General features: G+C 37.6%; 1 protein-coding gene across 3 annotated transcripts in view; it reads left to right on the top strand.

The window, feature by feature from the left end:
- Positions 1-23,892, top strand: part of TBCEL (tubulin folding cofactor E like) — a 74,569-nt gene that overhangs the window by 39,495 nt on the left and 11,182 nt on the right. For all 3 annotated transcript variants that reach the window (XM_047071664.1, XM_047071665.1, XM_047071663.1), the window contains 2 exons: positions 987-1,113; positions 3,374-3,490. In XM_047071664.1, coding sequence (XP_046927620.1) covers positions 987-1,113; positions 3,374-3,490 — 244 coding nt within the window. The remainder of the gene's footprint in view (positions 1-986; positions 1,114-3,373; positions 3,491-23,892) is intronic.

The following is a 23,892-nucleotide window of genomic DNA, read 5'->3' on the forward strand; positions in this document are numbered from 1 at the left end:
ACCTATGTAGCTAAAAACAACTCTAATCTACAATTGAAAAAACACACAGCTTAATTTGCCATGGAAGTCATAAGGGTGGGAATGAGGTTTTAAAAACCAGTGTTTTGCATAAGGAAGCTGCTTATGACACAACTGAAGGGAAGAGAACAGTGGTGGCTTGGGACAGTACACACCAGAGCCCTCATATATCACTCCTCTGCTTACCCTTGCTTCAGGTTGATGGAGAGAGGAAGGGGCTGTGTTGTTCTCTGAAATAGACTGAGCCTGTTATAAAATTGACTACGTTCATTATTACAGGCATGTTTTTCCTGGAAGTGCCAACTATTGACTTGGATGATATATTTGCTCATGGGCCATAGGAAGACTTTTCTTTTAGCACTAAGTAATCTTAATTTATTGCATGTTCTCATGACCCAATGGTTCAGGTTGTCTGTTTTTGCTTTTGTTTGTTTGTTTTGCTTTTAAAATCTGTTTTCCCTGTCCCCAAAATGAGGGCAGTATGTAAGAAAGATATTATTTATTTTCTGGCTCTATTGAACCCATTTTAGAATTTGTTAGGTAAAAATGTGAGTTTGACAGTATTAACTCTGATCAGTAGTTATGTTCCGTGAGTCTGTATCTGGTGAAAAAGTTGACCATGTCCCCCTTTTAATGTAATCATGGCATACACCATGCTTATAGAAACCGGCAGTGACCTCTTTACAAGGCCATTTGGGTGGACAATCAGTACCTTAGTAGGATGTTGGAGAATGAAGCTCTCTTCTCCTTGACCACTGGGATCATAGGGAGAGGAGCGGCTCTAGGGAAGTTTTTATGGTGTTTGACTGTATTCTGTTCTGTCGGTGCATGTAAGAAGATTTTCAGGATCTCTAACTAGTTTACGATCATTTTTAACATTTCAGAAATTAATTGAAGCAGTTTTTTCTATGTTAATCTTTTTTGTATGCTTTTCTGGATTCACTTAAATGATATATTTCTCAAATCAGGTTTGCAGTCCTGGGAAGACATTGACAAACTAAATTCATTCCCCAAACTTGAAGAAGTGAGATTATTAGGAATTCCTCTTCTGCAGCCCTATACCACCGAGGAGCGGAGGAAATTGGTAATAGCCAGGTCTGTTGTCTGATGACTCTCCTTGCTTCTCTCGGGCCTTGTTTCATTAAAGGGATGGTGCACTAATGAGGGGGAGTGCACCATACGTTTCCCCGTCTCTTGAACAGACAGCACTTGAAGGGGCTGCGTCTGTAGCTCCAAATCCCAGAAGAAAGAGAACACAGTGTGATGAGAAAAATGTGAAAAGTAATTGGCCTGCCAAGAGCACTGAAACATTCCCTCACAAATCTATCCTATTTTTACACTTTTTAATACTTAACAATATTTGAAGCCCTGTTTTGGATTATGGGGAAAAAGTAGGTATAATAGGGAATGAGTTCTGTTTTAGTTGTATTTATTTTCTCTGTTAACATAGTGTCATTTAAAGCGTAAATACCTAAAAATTGGACGGTTTCCGTTCTATGAAACTTAAGAGAGCAGCATCTGTGTTTTCTCCTTGAATATAGATTGACTTAAACATGACCACCACACGGCTGTGTTCTTTCTCTGGCTCCCCTGCCTCTCGTGTCTCCATCTCTGCCTCTCCCAGACTGCTGAAATGAGTGTTTATTTTTGTATAAGCCTTTAGCAGCAGTAAGATTTTGGCTGAGATGTAAAGGGCCGTGAAGCTTTCATTTGTTCTCTTTGCGTGCCATACTTAGTGGTTTTGAAAGGGGCTTTAAGTTCCCTAAAGAAGAGTGGTTCTTCAAAACAGATGAACATAGGGAAAAAAGAGAAAAGAGAGGGGCCAACCAGAAAACACTCTTAACTGTAGAGAACACACTGAGGTTTGCTGGAGGTGAAGGTGATGGGTATTAAGGAGGGCACTTGTGGTGAGCACCAGGTATTGTATATAAGTGGGGAATCACCAGATTCTCGTGCAGCTAATATTACATCCATGTTAACTAACTGGAATTTAAATAAAAACTCGAAAAACGAAAAAATTTTAAAAAGCGGAGTATTCTTTAAACAGGGTATTGCTCTTTCTACCCACCTAACACCTAACAGATCCTTCCTTACTGCTTTGTAACATACATGTTAATATCTCACTGAAGAAATACATTTCAGCGTAGTTTCCTTCTAAAAAGAATAAGTCTTGTAGTAGGCCTTATACTTTATTTTCTTCACGTAATTCTGTTGTAAATATAGTAAATTGATTCCTGTACTGTCTACTCTGTAGACCTCTGCTGTCCAGTATGGTACCATTAGCTATGTGTGACTTTTGAACACTTGAATTATGGCTAGTTTGAATTGAGATGTGCTGTAAGTGCAAAAATATACACGGGATTTCAAATACTTTATATGAAAAAGAGAACATTAAGTATCCTATTAGTTATTTGTCAGTATTGATCGCAGGTTGAAATGATTAAGTCCTGGATATAGTGGGTTAAATAAAAATATATCCTCAAAATTAATTTCACCTGTTGTATTTTTATTTTTTTTAAATATGGCTACTAGAGGGGCGCCCAGTAGCTCAGTCAGTTAAGTGTTCGACTCTTGATTTTGGCTCAGGTCATGAACTCACAGTTCACGGGATCAAGCCCCATGTCGGGCTCTGTGCTGATAGCACAGAGCCTACTTGGGATTCTCTCTCTCTCACACTCTGACCCTCCCCTCCTCGTGTTCTCTCTCTCTCTTCTCTGTCTCTTTTCTCTCTTCTCTCTTTCTTGCTCTCTCTGTTTCTCCCAGAAAATAAATGAATATTTTTAAATAAATAAGGCTACTAGAAAATTTAAAATTACGTATGTGGCTTGGATTATGTTTAAGTTGGACAGTGCTGGCTAGAATCTTATTTTGAAAGGTAAGGTATAATTATAAAAGGTCAGTGTCACATCTAAAAATGAAACTTTAGGGGAACCTGGGTGGCTCAGTTGGTTAAGCATCCAACTCTTGGTTTCAACTCAGGTCATGATCTCACAGTTCTCAGTTGGAGCCCCGTGTCAGTCTCTGTGCTGACAGTGCATAGCCTGCTTGGGATTCTCTCTCCCTCTCTGCCCCTTCCCTGCTCACTCTCTCTGTCTCTCTCTCAAAATAAATAAATAAATAAATAAATAAATAAATAAATAAATAAATAAATAAATAAATTTTTAACGAGACTTTAGACATTTTGGGTCCTTTTATTCTATACCACTTTAGTTCATGTAGGTGGTTGTACATAAGCAGAGTTACATCAAACGTGTCCTTTCAAGAGAATAAGACTGGCCTCAAACCAATGATTTTATTTCGAAAGCTGAATATTCTTAGTATCTTAACATGTCTTTATTTTGGTTTTTACTTACAGATTGCCATCCGTCTCCAAACTTAATGGCAGTGTTGTTACTGATGGTGAGCGAGAAGATTCGGAGAGATTTTTTATCCGTTACTATGTGGATGTTCCACAGGAAGAAGTGCCATTCAGGTAAAAACTACTCATCAGTTTAGCTACATTTTAGCAAGTATTGAGGCGATTTAAGAACTGTTGCTTTAGAGCAAATCTAATAATTTGTTACACGACCCTTTTAGAGGACTTTGGTGATAGGTTTAAAAAAAAAAAAAAGGAAGAAACACAAAGCAAACCCATTTTATCTCGTTTTCCACAGTGTGTTTCTTCTAACCTTGCACTTGTATTAAGAATGGTCGGGTAAGTATTTGACCACTTCCACCCCCATGCTCCATGTCATTGATTCCTGTTTGATTCTCTTCTCCAGGGACACATCTTCACCTACCCAAAAACTGGTCTCTTCTTTCACATTGACCTGCTTTCAGGATATACTAGGTTCTGCAGTTTGGAAGATTTGGCAAATAGGCATTAGGTTTCGAGAATATGGGGAAAGGACTAGAAAACAGACTCTTAAGGAGATACTAAAGGAATTAGGATGGTTGAGTATGAAGAGAAATGCGGAGGGCTGAATTAGTAATCCCCTTTAAGTATACGAAGAGTTACTACACATAGTTTGAGGAGCAACTACCTTTTTTTTTTATGTTTGCTTATTAAATAAAAATAAATAAAAATTTGAGTATAGTTGGCACACAATGTCACACTAGTTACAAGTGTGCAACAGAGAGATTCAACAAGTGTGTGTGTTGTGCTGCACTCACCACCAGTGTGGCTACCGTCTGGGACCATACAACACGATCACAATACCATTCGTTACATTCTGCGTCCTGTACCTTTCACTCATGGCATCATTGGGAGCCTGTCTCCTCCTGTCCCCTTTGCCCGTTTTGCCCATTCCCCTTCCCCCTTCCCCCTTCCCCCTTCCTCCAGCAACCACCAGTTTGTTCTCTGTGTTTACAGGTCAGATTCTGCTTTTTGCTTTGTTTGTTTTGGTTTTTAGACTCCACATGCAAGTGAAATCACATGGCATTTGTCTTTATCTTATTTATTTCACTTAGTTTAATATCCTCTAGGTACATCCATGTTGTCACAAATGGCAAAAAAAAATGTCATTCTTTTTTATGGCTGAGTAATATTTCAGCGTGTGTGTGTGTGTGTGTGCGCGCGCACGCGTGTATGCGCGTGCTTGGGCACGTGCCACATCTTTATCCACTCATCTATCGATGGACACTTGAGTTGCTTCCGTATCTTGGCTATTGTAAATAATGCTGCAGTGAACATAGAGGTGCACATATCTTTTCAAATTAATGTTTTTTTAATTCTTTGGATAAGTACCCAAAAGTGGAATAGCTGGATCATATGGTATTTCGAGTCTTAACTCTTTGAGGGACCTCCATACTGTTTTCCACAATGGCTACACCAATTTACATTCCCACCATAGTGCATGAAGGTTGGGAAGGAGCTACATTTAATACTCTGTAAATGTAAAAGGAAATGTAACAGGTATGATATAGGTAAACATACAAGGAAAAAATATCCCCCAAAACTGGTTTTTAGGTGTTGGCAACTAGAACCACTAAGCAAAAATGTTCTATGCTTTCCTTAATGACTTTAACAAATAACACGAATCACATTAGACAAGCAGGATGCAAGTTAGGACTGAATGGGAGTCTAGTCAGTTGATCTTCTGGTTATAAATTTCTGTGATTCCAATTCATCCTTACTAAATATATCTAATTTTCCCCAGAGTTTTCTATTACTTACAGCTTTGAGGGGGTTAACATTCTATAAGGCTTAACTAGTACAGTATAAAAAGATTCTGTGGTTTTGTTAGTAGTATTTTAAAGCATAAACATTTTAAAAATGTGAGACAAATTAAGATTTTTGAAGATTGCCTTTTAAAATCAGCTAAGGACAGCCAAATAGGGAGAAATAAATATTACCATGCCTTTTAATACAACCTAGAAATAATAGGTTAAGCAGCATGACCTTTTTTTTTTTTTTTTTTTTGTAAAACATGACCTAACATCTATAGTTTTACTTGATTCACTCGAACTTATTAACGGGAGAAGTAAATATTTGGGCTTTGAGCATAAGCCCATCATTCTAGTTTATTTAATTTCCAGCCTGCTGCAGGAAGCAGTGCACATATAGGCAGCACGTTGTTTTCTGTCCTGACGGCATAATTTTCCTAAAGTGCGTATATACCTCTGCACTAGTCCGTGTTCTTGAATTCAGGTCACGGCCATCATCTTCAACCACAGGAGGAATTTACTGGAAGGATATTGAGAAACTGCGAGAATTGTTAGGCAACCTGCAGAACCAGGCGTAGACAGGAGCCAGGGGCAGCAAGAGCAGCCAAGGTGTCACTTGGTGTTTGGCCTCACGTGTCTCTGCTGGCACCGTCCTCCCTAGTCACCACAGTGCTGGACTTCACTGCCGGACGCTTGCGGTTGTGCACGGGCTGTGCTGGAAATAATCTCTCGCTGACCTTTGCCTCTGTGTCTGACCAATTGATTGGCTGTGTTTAGGGTACGTGCTCACGTTTTGTCTTCAGAGAGATAGGGAGAGGGATTACCTGTTCCACTTTGGCTTCTGCGGTGAGAGGTAGAATCCTGCTTTGCCTGATCTTGGGACTTTTCCCCAAACAGGAGCAATTCAGCAAAAAGAACCTCTATTAGAGTCTGCCATTTTGACTATCCAACATCTATGAGGATACCTTTTCCGCATAGTTCTACATATAAAAAATTATTCTTACCTGTCCTAATGTAGTCCTTGTACAAATGAAAACACGTTTCTTTTCTCCCTGAAATGAGATAACCTGTTTATTCTAATCCTAAAGACTGTGACCAATTAGCTACTGTAAAAGATTCAAGCTATTTTAATTACCACTCTGGCCTTGCTGCCTGTTTATGGAATTATGCCTCCTTTCCCACTCACTAGTGGTTAAATGTCACTGCTTAGTGTCTTCCACTCTTCTTGAAATTGAAATGAGCAAACTGATGTCAGTGCCTTACTGGTCTGTAAAATATTTTTCACAGGTGTGAGTGTTCTACTCATGAATGTATTTTTCAAGGCCTTGGAAAAGGAAGTGTCTTCTAGGTCCTTTGGTTCATAGATGGAGAATGAGTGAAGGAATAACATGGGTGGCAATAATTTCCATCATTCCTGTGTCCTGAAGTGTTTTATTTTCTCCTTCCACATTATCCCCCAAATTGGTGGCATCTCAACTTTGTTTAGCATAGACCACCATGAGTCCAATTTCTAATCATCCAACTAGACAAAATTTTAGAACCACTTCCAGCCACTAAAGCTACCTTTTTGAACTCAGAACCTCTGGTACTGTACTTACATCAACAAAATCAGCTAGATCTAACATTGCTTCTCCTTCCTGGGTCAGCACACTCGGAATCTATTCCTATACTTATTTCCTGCATTTTGTCCACGTAAATGACCGAATTCTTGTAATTCCTTTGATGTTTTTGTAATCATCCCCACAGAGCACGCTGTGATCTGATGGTAGTGGAGCAGAGTGTGTGTGTGTGTGTGTGTGTGGAAGGATGAGGCAAATAGGGATTCGTTCACTCTTGCAAGGTAATTCCCTTAGGCAGGGGTTTCTCCCGCCTTCTCAAGCAAGAGAGGAACAGTCTCTTTAGGCCTGCTAGCCAGGGGCCTGAGTGAGGATTAGGGATTCAGGATGTTCCCGAGCCCTCAGAGTCTTCGTATGTACCTCTACTCCGGTTCGTTCTCCCCATCCCCACTCTTTCCGGTCCATGCTTCAGCTTTCGTAGAACAGTCCCGATATGGATACAGATTTAACTGGCCTGTAATTCAGCAACCTGGGGCATCAAACTGTGTGCATTTGTTTTTAATAGCTACCTCAGCTTTATTGTTGTGAGAGAAAAGACCCTTTTCTTTAAAGTACCTGGGTTTCAGTCTGCTTTGAGCCTAGTTCCTAGGGATTTGACCTTAATATTCTCTTGATTCAGGTTGTCTTATGCCCTTAGAGTAGCAGATGCTCTGCCTCATAGTCTTGAATTCTTCCTACCGTTCACATTGTTTTATTCTTGGCAGCACTCTTTGAATCACCTAGAGCTTTCCATGGGGCCACAAGTGGTCATGAGTTACTTCACTACACCATGTCAAGGCCTTTGCACAATCCCTTCCGTGAACACTAAGACGACGTCCGCTGGGCCTGCTAGGCCAAAAACCAATTTCAAATTGCCTATAATTACCTGCGGGGCTCTTGCTGGTAATCTCCCTGGTGCCAGTTTCTGAGTGCACACAACAGAAATCAACTCTGGCCAACTTCAGTAGGGTATGAATTTAGTAAAAGAATGATGAATACTATGTAGCTCACAGAATTGACAGGAAGATTAGAAAATCAGGCTTAGGCAGGATTGTTGGAAAGCCAGGCACAGCCAAGATTTCTACATCTCTCTCTACAGACTCTGGTCACTGGTCAGTCATCAACACGCTGCTAGAATCATCAACACGCTTGCCCCCACACATTTACAGTCATGCGTTTGAATTCTTGATTTTTCTGTATCTGCTATGAATAATCGCTGTTAGACCTTGTGTCTTTGCATTTCCAGTTACAGTTAGGTACGTTTGTTACCTTCCTGTGTTTTGGCTTTCAGGGAAAGAAGGAAGAGTATTTACTCCTCTTTAGTTTTGTAGTGGAAAATAGTTCCTACTTCTGATCTGTCTGGGGTTTCCCTCAAATCAGATGCTGGACAGCTAAAGTTGACATATATCCACTATAGTACCTGTTCCCTAATAGTTTTTTTGTTTGTGTGTTTGTTTGTTTGTTTTCATAAATCCTCTAGTAGAATGATCTGCTCCGGTAGAGCAAATATTTTTTGAGCCATTGTAATGCGCTAGAAACTGTGTTAGGCAATTAAAAAAGAACTGTAATACCATTCATCCTGATATCAAGATGGAATGATGGATAAGCATGGAGGAATTTGTATTAAAATGCATTTATTATGAATTAAGAATACTGATCTATAAAGGTGTTTACTATGGCTATCATTTTTTTAATTGTCTTCCAAATTATATGCATAATCTCTCCCTAAAATACCGATGAACAGTGAATAACACAGTGTCTAGGTAGTAAAAGGTGAAAATTTGACTCTGGATAATTCAGTAATTCATACAGAACCACATTTGAACTTTAGTTTCCAAGTAAGATGGAAGTATCCATTTGTTTTGGAGAAATAAAATCCATTTGACCATGGATTTTTTAAAAACCAGTGCTTAACTTGATTTTCCTATAAATTCTGACTTCTACCAACATCTTTTTCCAATTGTTAGGTTCCCTGAGCTTTTCCTTCTCCTTCCATTAAACATGTAATACTTGTATTCAACTTAGACGTAAGAAAAGGTAGCCAGTATGTCTTTCAAGGGCATGAATAAAAAGCCATTATGATCAGTTGAATGTCCTTTATGGTAGCAGAGTTATTTTGTGAGTCAGTTGTATTACTCACACACATCTGTTTCCATGTGATTAGTCGTTTTAGCAACAGAAGACTTTATAAAGATGATCCATAAATTTACATATTCTGTTTTTCTCCCTCAGACTACAACACTAGCTCCAGTTACCTGAACGATTTCAATTTTTTTTATGATGAACAGAATAAAATGTTTAGAGGACAAAAGGGAGATACACTTAATTAAGAGTTTTGTAATTTCTTACAGATGCTCAGTTATCCTTTTTATTGTTTTCTGTTGATAGGTGGAGCTGGAAGTCTGTCGTTTACTGTAGATGTTCATGGTAATAATGGACTAACACCGAAAAACGAGCAGTTGCTTATATGTTTCATGTGGATTTACTTTGTGAGATAATAGAAGGCAAAAACTTTCTGTTCCTGATTCTTGACCTTTAAACATCATAGTGTTTGCTTTTCCAATCAACGACTCTTTCTTTTGAAGCCTTCATCTGTGCCTTGTCTTTTCGTGGCTTGTGTAGCAGTGGTGTGCTATTTCAAAATAAGTTCCGTGTGTGCTGCAGGTGGCTGAAAAGATGTCCTCACTGGGCTGGTTGTATTTCATTTATTGGACTCTCGGATTTTACCAGAGGAACTTCTAGGAAGTAACTCTGGATTCTAGCTGGGTTTCAAAGGGCAGTTAGTTTAACTTATTTACTGAACACTTGCTGTGAACCAAGAGGCTGTGGGCCAGAAGTGGGAGGCAAAGAGACAAAAAAGTACTGTCTGCTTTCAAGAAGCTTGCCATCTGGGCTAAGCTAAAGACGTATCTCCTTTGCTGGCTCCTGTTCATGTTCTCCACCTCTAAAAATAAAGATACCATAGGATTTGGTCCTCGGACCTCTTCTCTTTTGTACTCATCCTTAGGTACTTTTTTCCAGTCCTGTGTCTTTGCGTGCCTCCTCTATTCTAGTAACTGCCAAATGCATTCCTCCAGCTCTGATCTGCCCCTGAGTTTCAGCCTAGTATTTCCAAAGGCCTACCTGACATCTCCACCTGAATGTTTAAACCTGTTGTGTCCCAAACCAAACTTCCGATACCCTCCCTTACCTTTCTCTGGCCCCTGCCTCTACTGCCACGTCTGTTCCTCTGCAAGTTTTCCATCGCTCGTTTTTCCAGTTGCCAGGGACAAAACCTCAGAGTTGTCCCTGATTTCCTTCTCCCATACTCCACATCTAGTCGATTAGGTTTTTTTCTTTCAGTACCACCTCCAAAAATATATAGGCAATCTGTCTATTTCTTACCATTCATTTTAGTTCAAGCTTCCATCGTGTCTTACCCGCATTATTCTAGCACCCTCCTATATGGTCTCCCTCAATTCACCTTGCCCCTGTGGCTTATTCTCCACCTGGGAGCCAGTTTATCAGAGCTCAAGTTTATTTAAAAAACAAAAAAACGAAAAAGCCTTCCCGTGCTGTTCCTGAAACCCATCAAGCACACTCCCACCTCAGGCCTTTGTACTTTTTCCCTCTGTGGAATGCACAAGGTTAACTGCATGGCTTTCTCTCTTTGGGATACCTTATCAGAGACTCCTCCCTGACCAGCTGATCTCAAACAGTGCGACTCTGTCTCCTGCAATTCTCTTAACCTACTTTTATTTTTCTTATTTAGCAACACCTGACTTGCATTTTTTATACACTCCTGGCCTCCCCACACTCTACTGTGAGTTCTGTAAAGGCAGGGACTTCTGTTTTGTGCTTGGCCCTACCCTCAACGCCTAGGGTGGTGCCTGACAAAACAGCCAAAATAGCTCAGTAAAGTGACTGAATCTCCGCATATGCTCAGGGAGCACGAAGCAGGGTTACTCTGCTCTGCTGGAAAAGGTGGTACTTCCTAGACAATGAATGAGTCAACCTGGTGAAGGGGAGGGGAGAATGTTCCAGACAGAAGGGCAAAAAAGGAAACAACTCCTGATGTGTAGTGATCTGCAGTGGTTTGAAATGCTTCGTGGAAAGTAGCCCCAGTAGTCCTGGGCGGGAAGGTAGGAGCCAGGGCAGGCCCTTGAAGACCTTGGTATGCCATGCCAGGACACTAGGACTTTTTCTTGCATGCAGTGGAAAATCATTGAGACATTTCAAGTGGGGAAGTTCCTCGGGCAGATTGTGGTTTCTATTTCGAGGGAGAAGCTTAGAGAGAACTAGTTAATAACTGAAACTTTGGTAAAGCAAATGTGCACTGGGGGTGGCTTATGTCCTTATGCAGAGGAGCACGTGAGGACTGAATTCCATTGTGGAATTTGAAATAGTCCTTAGAAAACGCACGGGGAAGTTCTACTTGTTTTCTGATATGTATAGCCCTGATTTATCTAGGGGTATAAGAGTATCATTTTTAGAGAAAAAGAAACCTACACGTTTGTGAATCTGTGCAAGTTAAAGCGTACTATCGTTTTTGCCTCGCCATTTATCATATGTCTGTCTGCATTGCCTATATTTATCAGTTTTTCCTTTATGTTGTTTGCTTTATCTCAATTTCCTCTGCGTGAATTTAAATTGCTTATTTAGTACTGAACTAATACCAGTCTTCCTCTGTTAAGTTTTAAAGAGAAACAAAAAGAAAAACCATGTAACTTTTAGAAATCAACATATCATGTGAACATAAGGGAAAGGAAGCAAAAATAATATAAAAACAAGGAGGGGGACAAAACATAAGAGATTCTTATTAAATACAGAGAACAAACTGAGGGGTGCTGGAGGGATTGTGGGTGGGCAGATGGGCTAAATGGGTAAGAGGCATTAAGGAAGACAACTTGTTGGGATGAGCACTGGGTGTTCTACGTAGGGGATGAGTCACTGGAATCTACTCCTGAAATCATTATTGAACTATGTGCTAACTAACTTGGATGTAAATAATAAAAAAAAAAAAAAATCAACGTATCATGTATCTTTTACGGTTCAACTGTTTCTTTGGGGGAGGCGGTTGGTAGTTTTTTGTTTTTTTGTTGTTTTTTACGTTTTTATTTTAATCACCTGGTGCTCATCACACATGTGCCCTCCTTAATCCCCGTCACCTATTTCACTCATCCCCACCCCTTCCGTCTGGTAACGATCAGTTTTGTTCTCTATAGGTAAGAGTCTGTTTATTGGTTTGTGTCTCTCTTTTTTCCCCTTTGCTCCTTTGTTTTGTTTCTTAAATTCCACATTTGAATGAAATCATACAGTATTTGTCTTTCTCTGACTGACTTATTTCACTTAGCATTATACTGTCTAGCTCCATCCATGTCATTGCAATTAGCAAAATTTCATTCTTTTTTATGGCTGAATAATATTCTTTTGTATGTATATACCACATCTTTTTTACCCTTCATCAGTCACTGGACATTTGGGCTGCTTCTGTATCTTGGCTATTGTAAATAACGCTGCTGTGAACATAGGAGTGTATGTGTCCCTTTGATACAGTATTTTTGATTAATATTTTTGTATTCTTTGGGTAGATACCAGTAGTGTGATTGCTGGATCGTAGGGCACTTCTATTTTTCACTTTCTGAGGAACCTCCATATGTTTTCCAGCGTATCTGCACTAGGTTGCATTCCCACCAGCAGTATACCCAAGGTTCCTTTTTCTCCAGATCCTTGCCCAAACCTGTTGTTTCTTCTGGTTTGGAGTTTAGCCATTCTGACAGGTGTGAGGTGTTGTCTCATTGTAGTTTTGATTTGTATTTCTCTGACAATAAGTGATGATGAGCATCTTTTCATGTGTCTGTTGGGCATCTGGATGTCTTCTTTGGAGAAATGTCTGTTCATGCCTTCTGCCCATTTTTAACTGGATTATTTGCTTTTTGGGTGATGCATTTTAGAAGTTCTTTATATATTTTGGAACTAATCCTTTGTCGGATATGTCATTTGCAAATATCTTCTCCTACTCAGTAGGTTGTCTTTTAGTTTTGTTGACTGTTTCCTTCACTGTACAGAAGCTTTTTATTTTAATGTAGTCCCAGTAGTTTATTTTTGCTTTTGTTTCCCTTGCCTCAGGGGACTTATCTACTGCTGATGTCACAGACATACTGCCTGTGCTCTCTTCAAGGATTTTTATGGTTTCAGGTCTCACATTGAGGTCTTTCATCCATTTTGAATTTATCTTTGTGTCTGGTGTAAGAAAGTGGTCCAGTTTCATTCTTTTGCATGTTTCTGTCCAGTTTTCTCAACGTCATTTGTTGAAGATGTTTCTTTTTGTTTTTGATGATAGTGGGGAGGAAGTAAATTCACTGATTTGGGGGATCTCTTTTTTTCAGGCTTTGAATTTTGTTTTTCATGAAGAGTTAGAAGAGGCATAGCTCCAGTGAACAATTATCTGCTGGGAAGAGACACTGTTGTCAGAGAGAGCAGCAAAGCCAGAAATAGGTTTTCTTAAAGGCTTTGCTTCAGTTTTACTCTCCTTCGATACCTCACTTTCTGTTTGTCCTAAGGGGTCCCTAAACTATGCCCCGGGAAGTCCTTAATTATGATGTCAAGGATTATATTAGGCATTCCTCAAATGCTTATTGGCTTGTCATTAGTGGCATGCTTTTTAAAATATGGAGAGTATGTTTTTTTCCTCCTTAAGACTAATGGCTTTTCTAAATACAGCTGATTGTATCTTCTCGTTATTGTGAGAGCAGGGCAGCAGCTTGTATTCAGACACCACCTCAGTGAAGGCTTGCTTTGTCTTGGATGCTGGAGAAATCCTAGTGTGCTGCATCTGTTACCTCATATTCCTTCCAGACAGAGGACCTGCTGTTGTGAAGGAACATTCCTACATTGGACAGGAGTCTCTTGGGCTTCTCCATATTGCCAGGCTCCATCATCCTCTGACAAGGGCCGTGACACAGCACTCCTCCCATTCAGCTTCCAGTCTGATGAGAAACAAAAGGGGCTTTCTCCTTGGCGCACCACGGAGAGCCCCTGAAATGGTAGCTTTCCCTGTCGCTCACAGCCTTTGTCATTCCAATTACCTTGGACTTGATTTTGACTTCTTGCCACTTTCCCAGCCCAGCAGAAGATAGGCTACCTTCCTCATCTTGATTGGAGTTACATATGAGAATTTGCATATACCTGCAAAGGAAAGAGAGCATGAGAATCGGCCCGCCCACATCATGGTCTTGGGGGAAATGATCTTTGGCGTCTCAGCTTTTGTTTTGGCCAGGGCAGGGGCCAGTTTTGATCTTTGTTTTGCTTCTGTTTGCTTTTTAGGATTAAAAAAAAAGTACTGAGAACAATAAAATAAAATACTCATGTTCACGTTATTCAGAACTGGTGATTACTAACATTTTACTATTCACTACCAGTTTATTTTTTAAATTGAAAGCAACAGTATCACAGGTGAAATTAGAAGAGGTTTTTGCCCCTGTTCTCAGTCCTGTTTATGCCAAGAAGTAATCCCTGGCAAGAATTTGATGTGTATCCCTTCTGTCTACTTACTATATTGTATATATCCATAAAAATATAAAATGGGATTTTATAACTCTTTGCTAATATGCACTGCAGTTTCTTCTCTCCGTCTATAACTTTTCAGTCTCCTCTTTTCACTTTGTATTTTGTTGAAAAGAAGTTTCGAAAGTTTACCATTAAATGTGTCAGTCTTTCACTCTGTGGTTTATTCTTACTCCCATCTTTTTTAACAAAATCTTTTCTTTTCCAGAGATCACTTAAGATAATCTCCTGGCTTATTTTCTAAATGTGTTTTCACATTTGTGTCTTTGATCCACCTGGAATCTGTTTTTGCAGATGGTGTCAAATAGAGATCTGAGGGTTTGCTTTTCCCCCATATGGATAATTGGTGTTCACCACTGATCTTTAATGCCGCCTCTGTCATATATCTCATTTTTTATGTGCATGCGTGGTTCTGCCTCCACCCTGGTCTTTTCCACTGGTGTATGTGTCCTTTTCTATAGCGCTACAAAATCATGAAATCACATTGCAAAGTCTGAATTCCCATGAAGGGCAGGTCTCTACACCTAATTGTTTCTCAGATTACCTTTGAGATTGTAGCCTCATTTCCCTAGTAAATTTTAGGGTTGACTTACCAAGAACCACAAAAATCCTGCTGCAGTTTGGATTCTGACTGTAGTGAATTCACTGACTAATTTGGGAGAATTGACAGCTTGATACTATTTTGTCTTCTCATCTGTGAACATAGGAGATCTTCCCATTTAATTCAGAGCATCTTTTTTGTCCTTCAGCATTGTTTCTAATTCTCTCTCAAAGGCCTCGTGCATGTTTGTTCAGTTCTGTTTCTAGGCGTCTTATGCATTTTGTTGCTATTTTAAATGAAATCATTTTTTCTGTTACTGCTTTCTAATTGCCTGTTGTTGGTGTAGAAGAATGCTGTGTATTTGTGTGTGCTGGTCATGTATCCATCAGTCTCGCTGTCGCTGTCGTATAAGATAGTTAATCTCTACTTTCTTCTGGGTTTCTAGGTAGACAGTCCTGCAGTGTAGTATTATCAGTAAAAGAGGGCATCGTCATCTTGTTTCTCACTGTTTCTCACTTTGCTTCCAAAGTTTCGGTGTGAAGTATTTTGATATGAAATACGACTTTTGCTGTCGGTTTTTCATAGTGTTTTTCATATCAGGTCGAGGTACTTACTGCCTCTGTTTTTCTAAGAGTTTCTTTTAATATGAACAACTATTGTTTTTTTACAGAATGTTCTTTCTGTAGTGAGGTGAACATGTTGTTTTGATAATCTGAATTTTAGTGATACATTTTTCAGATAGTGAACCATCTTTGCATTCCTGGAATATTCAACCTGGTTGTAAAATATTAAGTGTTCTTTTACAACACTGCAGAATCTAATTTTATGATTTTATTTAGGATGTTCCATCCATTTTCATATTTAAATATTTGGTATTGGTTTGTAATGTTCTTTTCTACTGTTCTTTTCTGGTTTTGTTATTGAAGGTTATATTATTAGCTTCATAAAATGAATTGGATTGGTAATTTTATGTTTTTCTATTAAAGTAACTTTTTCATTTAGTTTTAACTTTTTATAGTCATTCATAATATTCTTAGGATTTGGGAATAGGTGTTTATGTTTTTAAATTATTTTATTCTATTTAATTCTCATTTGACTGGGTGATGCTTCCACATGGAACCCAACTGAAAATTTCTGAAACCGTATAGACCATAAACCAAGTCTTCCCACCTTTTTTTTTAAATGTTTATTTATTTATTTATTTTGAGAGAGAGAGAGAGAGCGCACGCACGCACATGAGCAGGGGAGGGAAAGAGAGAATCCCAAGCAGGCTCCGTGCTGTTGACACAGAGCCTGATGCGGGGCTCAGTTTCACAAATTGTGAGATCATGACCTGAGCCAAAATCAAGAGTCACATGCTTAACCGACTGAGGTGACCCTCTTCCCACTTTTATCCTTAGCAGCAGCTATTCAGATATGTGGTCCCCAGGTAACTACTGACACTGTTTTCTTGTTACAGTTACCATTGCTGTTTAGTGCATAATTTTTGTACATAGCCTTGCTTTTTTTTTACTTAACAGTAGATCTTCAACAACATTCTAAAATGCCCTTATTATATATTTGTACACACACACACACACACGCCCCCTCTATATAGTTGATCTTTTGTGATCAAAGAAAAGTGCTGCATCAATAGTCATCTCCTTTTTCATTCTGAATGTTTATTTCTGCCTTTCTCTCTCTTTTTTTAATTGGTCCTCCTAAATGATTATATTTTTAGTAGTATCCTTTGTTTAAAGTTGGGTTTATTGAGGTATAATTGACAGAGTAAGTTCTACTATTTTTAAGTATACAGTTCTGAGTTTTGACAAAACTACAATTATGTAACTACCAGCACAGTCAGAACATACAACTGTTCTATCGCCCAAAAAAGTCTTTCCCTGACCTCATCCTCTGGCATCCACTGATCTGTTTTCTGACCCTATAGTTTTCACTTTTCCAGAATGTCACATAAATAGAATCACATAGTATGTAACCTTTTCTTTCAATTGAAATTTTTATCGAGATAATTGTAGATTTACATGTAGTTGTAAGAAACAGTACAGGGGCGCCTGGGTGGCTCAGCCAATTAAGCATCTGACATCAGCTCAGGTCGTGATCTCACAGCCCGGGAGTTCGAGCCCAGTGGTGGGCCTTGTGCTGACAGCTCAGAGCCTGGAGCCTGCTTCAGATTCTGTGTCTACCTGGCTCTCTGCCCCTCCCCAGCTTGTGCTCTGTCTCTCTCTGTCAAAAATGAATAAACATTAAGAAAAAATTAGAAAAATATATACAGCCAGGTCCCATGTACCCTTTATCTGTTTACTCCCCATAGTAAAATTTTGCAGAATTGTGGTACGGTATCACAACCAGGATTTTAGCGTTGATACAGTTCACTGATTTTATTCAGATTTCTCCAGTTTTACTTCTACATGTGTATGTGTGTCTGTGTGTATTTTAGTTCTCTACGTTTTATTGCATGTGTAAGTTTATGTATCCATCCATTGTCAAGATGAACAGTTCCATCACCAATGACCTTTCACATTGCCTTTTTATAACCACACTCTACTCCCTGCCAGCTCCCCTATTCCCATCTCCGTCCCTTAGCAACCACTAATCTTATCTTCATTTATAAAATTTTGCCATCTCAAAAATGTTAGAAAAATAGAACCATACAGTATATAACCTTTTGGGATTTTTTTTTTTTTCACTTAGCTTAATTCCCTGGAGAGTCATCTAAATTGTTACATGTATCAGTACTTTGTGCCCTTTTTATTGCTACGTAGTACTCTTTTATTCTTTTTAATTAATACCTACTCAAAGCGTCACTGATCCGTCTATTTTTACTAACCTCTTTTTTTTTTAAGTTTATTTATTTTGAGAGAGAGTGTGTGTGTGCGAGTTGGGGAGGGGCAGAGAGAAGGGGAGACGGAGAATCCCAAGCAGGCTCTGCATTGTCAGCGCAGACCCTGTCTCTGAGCTCTATCTCGCAAACTGTGAGATGGTGACCTGAGCCAAAACTGAGTCAGACACTTAACCAACTGAGCCACCCAGGGGCCCCCGCTTTGTAGTATTCTATGCTATATATGTACTAAAGTTTATTTAACCCTTCATTTATTGAAGAACATCTGGATTGATTCCAGTTTGGGGTTATTACAAATAATATATGAATATTCTTGTATAGGTTTTTTTTATGAACGTGAGTTTTCATTCCTTGGGATAAATGCCAAGGAGTGCAATTGCCGAACAGCACGGTAGTTGCATATATAGTTGTTTTTTTTTTTTTTTTAACTTGTTTTATTCTTTATTTTTTTTAATTTACATCCATAGTTTTATAAGGAGCTACCATACTGTTTTCTAGAATGACTGTATCATTTTACATTCCCACCAGCAGTAAATGGGTGATCAAATTTCTCTGCAGCATTTTCTTGCTAGCATTTGATGTTGTCACTTTTTTCATATTTTAGCCATTCTGGTCAGTGCATAACATCTCCTGATGGCTGATGACTTAATCCCCTGGAATTCGCTGATGGCTAAAGATCTTGAATGCCTTTTCATGTGCTTATTTGCCATCTGTAAAGCCTCCAGTGACATATCTCTGTGGTTTTTGCCCAATTTTTGATTGGATTGTTTCTTTCCTTACTGTTGAGTTTGAGAGCTATTTATATACTTGAGATACTACTTCTTTGTTAGATATGTGGTTTGCAAATTTTTTCTATTAGTATGTAGCTTTGTCTTTTTGTTTTTTTCCTGTGAGCTTTCATGGCACAAAAATTTTTAATTTTGATGAGACCCAATTTACCAGTTTTTCCTTTTATGAATTGTGCTGTTAGTGTTAATAACTCTGCCTAGGCATAGATATTGAAGTTTTTCTTGTTTTTTCCTAAAAGTTTTATCGTTTTACATTGTACATTCGAATCTGTCATCCATTTCGAGTTAATTTCAGTGCAAGGTGGGCAGTTTAAGCTGAGGCTCTTTTTTTTTTTTTTTTTTAACCTTTAGTTGTCCAGTTTTCTAGCACTATTTGTTGAAAAGGCTGCTTGACCCAATGCATTGTTTTGCAGCTTTTTAAAAAAATTGTGAGAGTGTGTTTGTGTGGGTATATATCTGGGTTTTCTGTTCTGTTCCACTGATTTATGTCTCTATTATTTCACAATTACCACACTGTCTTATAGCTATATAATTAGCTTTCATATCATATACAATGATTCTTCCCACTTTATTCTTCAAGAGTATTTTAGTTATTCTAGGACCTTTGCCTTTCTATATAAATTTTAGTCTAAGTTTGTCTCTGTCTACAAAAAATCTTGCTGAGATTTTGATGGGAATTTTATTAAACCTGTAGATCAGTTTGGGGAAGATTGACACATTTACTATATCGGATCTTCCAATGCATGAACACAGTATGTCTCTTCATTTATTTAGGCCTTTTTAATTTCTTCCATTGGCATTTTATAATTTTCAACATACAAGACTTACAAATCTTTTGTTAGATTTACACCTGAGTATTTCATGTCATTTGCAAATATAAAAATTTTATTTATGCCTTTCCAATCTGTATGACCTTTTTCTTTTTCTTGCCTTATTGCAGTGGCTAGAACTTCCAGTACTGTGTTGCATACGAGTGGTAAGAGTGGACATCCTTGCTTTGATCCCAATCTTAGGGAAAAGCATTCAGTCTTTTACCACTAAGTATAATGTTAGCCATGGGATTTTTCATAGATGCTCTTTATCAAGTTGAAGTAGTTTCCCTCTATTTCTAACATGCTGAAAGTTTTTATCATAAATGGATATCAGTTCTTTTCAAATGCTGTTTCTGTGTCAATCTGATTTCTCTCGGTCAGCTTATTGATATGAGAGCTATATTGATTGATTTTCAAATGTTGAACTGGCATTAGATACCTAGAATAAATTCCTCTTTATCATAGTGTATGTTTCTTTTTTTACATTTTTGGATTTGGTTTGCTAATACTTTGTTGAGGTTTTTTGTGTTTAAGGTCATAAGAGATATCAGTATGTAGTATTCGTCTTTTTAAAAAATGTATTTTATGTGCTTTTGGTATCAGGGTAACACTGGCTTCATAAAATGAGTTGGTAAGTGTTCCCTTCTCTTCTGTTTTCTGGAAAAGTTGTCTACAATTGGTGTTAATTTTTTTTGTGTCATTTAAAAAATTTTTTAAATTTTCACTGTAGTAAAATACATATAACAAAATTTGCCATCTTAACTATTTTTTTAATTGTGGTAAAATGTACATAACATAAAATTTACTACCTTAACCACTTTAAAGTGCAGTTTGGTTGTGTTAAATACATTTCTATTGTTGTACAGCAAATCTCCAGAACATTTTTCATCTTGTAAAACTGAAACTCTATACCCATTAAACATCATCTTCTCATTACCCACTCCTTCTAACCCCTTGCAGTCACCTGTCAATTACTGTTCTTTCTGTCCCTGTGAATTTGACTATTCTAGATACCTTCTATAAATGAAATCATACAGTATGTTTTTTGTGACTGACTTATTTCACTTAGCCTAATGTCCTCAAGGTTCATCCATGTTGTAGCATGTGACAGGATTTCCTTTTTTTTTTTTTAAGGCTGTATAATATTTTATTGTATGTATATCCACATTTTATTTAACCATTCATCCATCAATAGACATTTGAGTTGCTTCTACCTCATGGCTATTATGAATCATGCTGCTGTGAACATAGATGTGCAGATTTCTCTTTAAGACCCAGCTTTATAATTCTTTGAATCCCAGAAATTGGATTGCTGGATCCTATGGTAAATCTCTTTTTAAATTTTTGAAGAACCACCATACTGTTTATTTTCATAGTGATTGTATCATTTTACAGTGACACCAACAGTACACAACAGTTCCAATTACTCCACTGACCAACACTGATTATTTTGTGTATATGTGTGTAGGTTTTTTCATTTTTGTTTTGTTTTGTTTTGTTTTTTTGGAAATAGCCATCCTCATGGGTGTGAGGTGGTATTTCACTGTTGTTTTGATTTGTATTTCTTTAATTACTAGTGATGTTGAACATCTTTTCATATGCTTGTTGGCCATTTGTATGCCATCTTTGGAAAAATGTCTATTCAAGTCCTTTGCCTATTTTTAAATCATTTTTCTTTCTTATTTTTTGTTATTGAGCTGAAGGAATTCTTTATATATTTTGGATATTAACCCCTTGTCAGATATATGATTTGCAAATATCTTCTCCAATTATGTAAGTTAGCTTTTTCTCTGCTCATTGTATCCCTTGATGCACACAAGTTTTTAAGTTTGAAGTAATCCCATTTGTCTATTTTTGCTTTTGTTGCCTGTACTTTTGGTATAATATCCAAGAAATCATTGCCAAATCCAATGTCAGTGAGACTTTTCCCCTATGTTTTCTTCCTAGCAGTTTTATAGTTTTGGGTTGTACATTTAGGTCTTTGATACATTTTGACTTAATTTTTGTATGTAGTTAAGATGAGGATCTACTTTAACTTTTTTGCATGTGGATATTCGATTTTCCCAGCACTGTTTGTCCTTTATATATTGAGTGGTCTTGACAGCTTTATTGGAGACCATTTGACCACATACATGTTGTTTCATTTCTGGCCTGTTTATTCTCTTGCATTGGTCTACATGTCTGTCTTTATGCCAGTAACAAACTGTTTTGATTACTGTAGTTTGTAATATTTTGAAGTAAGGAAGTGTGAGTCCTCCAAGTTCATTCTTCCTTTTCAAAATTATTTTGGCTATTCAGGGTCCTTTGATATTCCATATGAATTTGAGGATGATTTTTTTCTTTTTCTGCAAAAAAAAAAATGCTATTGGAATTTTGATGGAGATTGCTTTGAATCTGTATATTACCTTGATTAGTATAACATCTTAATAATATTAAATATTTAAATCTGCGAACATGGAATTTTTCCCATTTATTTGTATTTATTTCAGCAATGTTTTGTAGTTTTCAGTGTTATTTTCCTTTTTTTTCCTTTAAACATTTTTCTCTTTTTTTAATGTTTATTGATTTTTGAGAGAGCACAAGTGGGGGAGGGACAGAAAGAGAAGGGGGGACAGAGGATCTGAAGCAGGCTCCGCGCTGACAGCAGAGAGCCTGATGTAGGGCTTGAACTCACGAACCATGAGATGGTGACCTGAGCCGAAGTCAGATGCTCAACCGACTGAGCCACCCAGGTACCCTTGTTGTTTTCCTTTTTTTAAAAATGCCATTTGGGGGTGCCTGGTGGCTCAGTTGGTTAAGTGTCTGACTTCAGCTTGGGTCATAATCTCATGGTTCATGGGTTCGAGCCCCGTGTCGGGCTCTGTGCTGACAGCTCAGAGCCTGGAGCCTGCTTTGGATTCTGTGTCTCCCTCTCTCTCTGCCCCTCCCCTGCTCATACTCTGTCTCTCTCAAAAATAAATAATAAACATTTTTTATAAAGTGCCATTTTGATTTCTACTACCTTTATTATTTCCTTCCTTTTGCTTGATTTGCTCTTCTTTTTCTAGCTTTTGAGGTAGGTAGGAATGTAGATTATTGATCTGAGGTCTTTCCTAATAAACATTTAGTGCTTGAAATTACACTCACAGCACTGTTGGCATCCCATGTTTTGAGGTGTTATGTTTTAATTTTCATTCAGCTCTTTGTTTTTAAAAAATTATTTGAGCCTTTCTCTCTGATCTCTAGATTATTTAAAAGTTGAATTTCCAAGTATTTAGGACTTTTCCTAAATTGTTATCTTTCTGTTATCGATTTCTACTTTGGTTCTCTTATGGTCAGAGAACATACACTAGGTAATACTAATTCTTTTAAATTTGTTAAAGTTAATTTTATGTCCTATCTTGGTGATTATTTCATGTACTTCAAAAAATGTGTATTCTGCTATTGTGGGGCATAAAATTCTATATATGTCAATTGGATACTGATGATTGATTGTTTTGTGCAAATCTCTGTTCTTGCTCATTTTCTGCCTAGTAGTTCTATCATTTCCTGAAAAGAGATGTAGGCACCCCTTTGAGTCTCCTTTCTTTTACTAAACATGATGCATTTGATATTCATCTATCTTGTGTATATCACTAATGAGATCCTTTTTACTCCCCAGTAGTATTCTTTTATATAGATGTAACAGTTTAGTGATTCGTCAACTGAAGTACATTTGGAGTGTTTCCTTTTTTTTTTTTTTAGCAATTTATTAAGAAAGCTGTGATAAATAGCTACAGGTTTCTGTGTGTGAATACACTTCTTCTTTCTCTTGCATAAATACCCAGAAGTGGAATTGCTGGGTCACATGGAAAGTATATGTTTAACTTGCTAAGCTGTTTTCTAAAGTGGTACACCATTTTGCTTTCCCACTAACTACATGTGAGAGTTCCTATTGTTCCACATCCTTATCATCACTCAGTATTTTCAATTTCTTATTTCTGTTTTGTTTTTGTTCTGTTTTTTGTTTTATTTAATTTTAGCCATTCTAATAGATGTATAGTGGTATCTCATTGTAGTTTTAATTTGCATTTCCCTAATGACCAATGATGTTGAGCATATTCTTAGGAGCTTCTTTGCCATCCAGATACCTTCTTTGGTGAAGTGTCTGTTAAAATCTTTTGCCCATTTTTGTAGTAGGTTTTTTGTTTTCTTATTATTGGATTTTGAGAGTTCTTTATATACACCAGATATACATCCCTTGCCAGATGTGTGTTTGGTACATTTTTTTCTCTCATTCTGGCTTCTCATTGCATTCCTCAAATACTTTTTTCAAAAGCAGTAAAGAAAATTTTGAAGACATTCAACTCACTGTTCTTTTTTCCTTTTATTGATCATGCTTTTGGTGTGATATCTAAGAAATTTTTGACTAACCCAAGATCACAGAGATTATCATGTGTGTTTTCTAGACGTGTTACAGTTTTAAGTTTTACATTTAAGCTTTTGATTCATTTGAGCTAATTTTTGTATATGGTGTAGAATATGAATTTTTTTGTTTTGTTGAAACTTTGGCATATGAGTGTCAATTGTTCTAGCAGTGTTTATTGATGAGACTATCCCTTCTCTATTGAATTGATTTTATACTTGTGTT

The sequence above is a fragment of the Lynx rufus genome, unplaced genomic scaffold (assembly GCF_022079265.1).
Source record: "Lynx rufus isolate CCGP_SWC_20201006 ecotype Redwood Valley unplaced genomic scaffold, mLynRuf1.p SCAF_9, whole genome shotgun sequence".
Classification (NCBI taxonomy): domain Eukaryota; kingdom Metazoa; phylum Chordata; class Mammalia; order Carnivora; family Felidae; genus Lynx; species Lynx rufus.